The sequence below is a fragment of the Thamnophis sirtalis genome, unplaced genomic scaffold (genome assembly GCF_051295495.1).
Source record: "Thamnophis sirtalis isolate CommonGarterSnake01/CBP01778 unplaced genomic scaffold, rThaSir2_p1.2 scaffold_4, whole genome shotgun sequence".
Taxonomy (NCBI): Eukaryota; Metazoa; Chordata; class Lepidosauria; order Squamata; family Natricidae; genus Thamnophis; species Thamnophis sirtalis.
Window position 1 is genome coordinate 3,305,375 of NW_028261384.1, and position 2,396 is coordinate 3,307,770.

Sequence of the window (2,396 nt, forward strand, 5' to 3'; positions counted from 1 at the left end):
AAGCACCCCACGGGGAGGGTCCGGCCCCCCAGGCCTTGAGTGTGACCCCCCCCCTGGCCCTACCACCATTGGAGATAAGCGTCCTCCCATCCAAATCTGCCCAGCTGCAGGGATGAGGCGACCTTGACTTTCTGAGAAGGAATGTTGTTATGGCTACTCAACTCCCAAGCTCCGTACCACCACCGCCCCAGCTTCCCTTCTCTGAGTATGTGGCAGGCTTGGAGGCCCTTTCTCCCCCCCCCCCACCCCACCCCTTGGCTTCCAAGCCTGACACTTGGCAGAATAGGTTGACCCCCCCCTCTTCTTCTTCTTTTGGTCAGCCCCCTCGAATATTGAGTGCCAGCGCCCCCTCATTTAAACCCTGACCTGCAAATCTGAGATGACAAATATCTGTCAAACGTTGAATGCAGATCGTTGGAGCAGAAACGTTGGAGCAGATCCCGGCGAATCCGGGAGGGGAATAAAAGAATCGTTACCCCCGCCCGAATGATGAATGGATGTTGCTTACTATTTTATTATATGTTGTTGTCTTAATGTTGTATTCCCCTCTCCCTGGTTTTCTGTGAGCCGCCCTGAGTCCCCTCAGGGAAAAGGGCGGCCTACAAATGCTAATAAAACCTAAACCTAAACCTAATGCCATTTTTATAAACTCATCTTTAGACATTATTTAAAATATACTAACAACTATTTTTTTAGTCTTAAAAGTATAATATTGGTATATTATACCACCGTCCAGACCTTCCGCACAGCCCTTAAGACCTGGCTAGCCCGTCAGGCCTGGGGATAAAGCTAATTTGTCCCCACCCGAATGATGAATGAATGAATGTTGCTTACTATTTTACTTCTATGTATTGTTTGTGTCTATTGTCTGTACCCTCCCCTCCTTATTTTATGTAAGCCGCCCTGAGTCCCCTCAGGGAAAAGGGCGGCCTATAAATACTAATAAAATCAAAAATTAAATCAAATCAAATATTCCCCTCTATTGAATTCCCCTTGTTGGGACAGTGATCCCAGCCGGACACAGCATGGGCCCCCCATGTCCTTGCGCCTCCCGCCGGGCGCCCGTCCATCTCAGGATGCCTCCTTCTCACCTAGGGGAGTACCTGAATGATGAAGGGCAGGTCATCATCGACGAAGAAGAGTTCCTCCTCATTATGAAGCTGAAGGACCTCCGGAAGCAATACCGGGACGATTTTGGGGAACTGCGGGATCTCCGCTCCGAGGTCCAGTACTGCCAGAGCCTGGTGGATCAATGCCGCAATCGGCTGCTCACCGGTAAGGCCGGGTGTGGAGCCGCAGGTGGTGCAGCCCCCCCGGGGGGAAGCGTGGCCGACGTGGCGTGCGATGGGACCCCCTTTGCGGGTGGGTGGTCCTCTCAGCGGGGCTGTTGGTGACCCCCCTCCCCAATCATCTCTTCCCCCCCCTACACACAGAGTTCGACATCTGGTACAACGAATCCTTCCTGATCCCGGAAGAGGTGAAGGAATTCCTTCGGCCAGGGGGATCCATCAGGCTCGGCATGATTCCCATGAACAGAGTCCTCACTCTGGTAAGTCCCCTGCCCTCCCCAGGCTGGCTTGGAGCAGATCCCGGCGAATCCGGGAGGGGAATAAAACCTAGGAGAATTTCCCCAGCGGTGAAATTTCACTTTTTCTTTTCTTTTCTTTTCCTTTTCCTTTTTTTCTGCCTTCTTTCTTTTTTTGTCTAATTTTACTTTTCTTTCTCTTTCTTTACCTTTTCTTTTCCTTTTTCTTTCTTTCTTTTTCTTTTTTCTGCCTTCTTTCTTTTTCTGGCTAATTTTACTTTTCTTTCTCTTTCTTTACCTTTTCTTTTTCTTTTCCTTTTTCTTTCTTTTTCTTTTTTCTGCCTTCTTTCTTTTTCTGGCTAATTTTACTTTTCTTTCTCTTTCTTTACCTTTTCCTTTTTCTTTCTTTTTCTTTTTTCTGCCTTCTTTTTCTGGCTAATTTTACTTTTCTTTCTCTTTCTTTACCTTTTCTTTTCCTTTTCCTTTTTCTTTTTTCTGCCTTCTTTCTTTTTCTGGCTAATTTTACTTTTCTTCCTCTTTCTTTACCTTTTCTTTCTTTTCCTTTTTCTTTCTTTTTCTTTTTTCTGCCTTCTTTCTTTTTCTGGCTAATTTTACTTTTCTTTCTCTTTCTTTACCTTTTCTTTCTTTTCCTTTTTCTTTCTTTTTCTTTTTTCTGCCTTCTTTCTTTTTCTGGCTAATTTTACTTTTCTTTCTCTTTCTTTACCTTTTCTTTCTTTTCCTTTTTCTTTCTTTTTCTTTTTTCTGCCTTCTTTCTTTTTCTGGCTAATTTTACTTTCTGTCTAATTAACCAATGGGGCGACTGGCAGAAGTTGTGAATACTGCAACACTGGAGGTTTTGAAGGACAGGTGG

At 45.4% G+C, this 2,396-nt stretch overlaps 1 protein-coding gene across 1 annotated transcript in view; it reads left to right on the top strand.

Moving 5' to 3' along the window:
• Positions 1-1,549, top strand: part of KIF9 (kinesin family member 9) — a gene marked incomplete at its 3' end in the record, with an annotated part of 34,856 nt that extends 33,307 nt beyond the window's left edge. Inside the window, 2 exon segments of the mRNA XM_087712386.1 lie at positions 1,096-1,275; positions 1,434-1,549. Of these exon segments, the coding sequence (XP_087568512.1) occupies positions 1,096-1,275; positions 1,434-1,549 (296 nt within the window).
• Between the last annotated feature and the right edge of the window lie 847 nt (positions 1,550-2,396).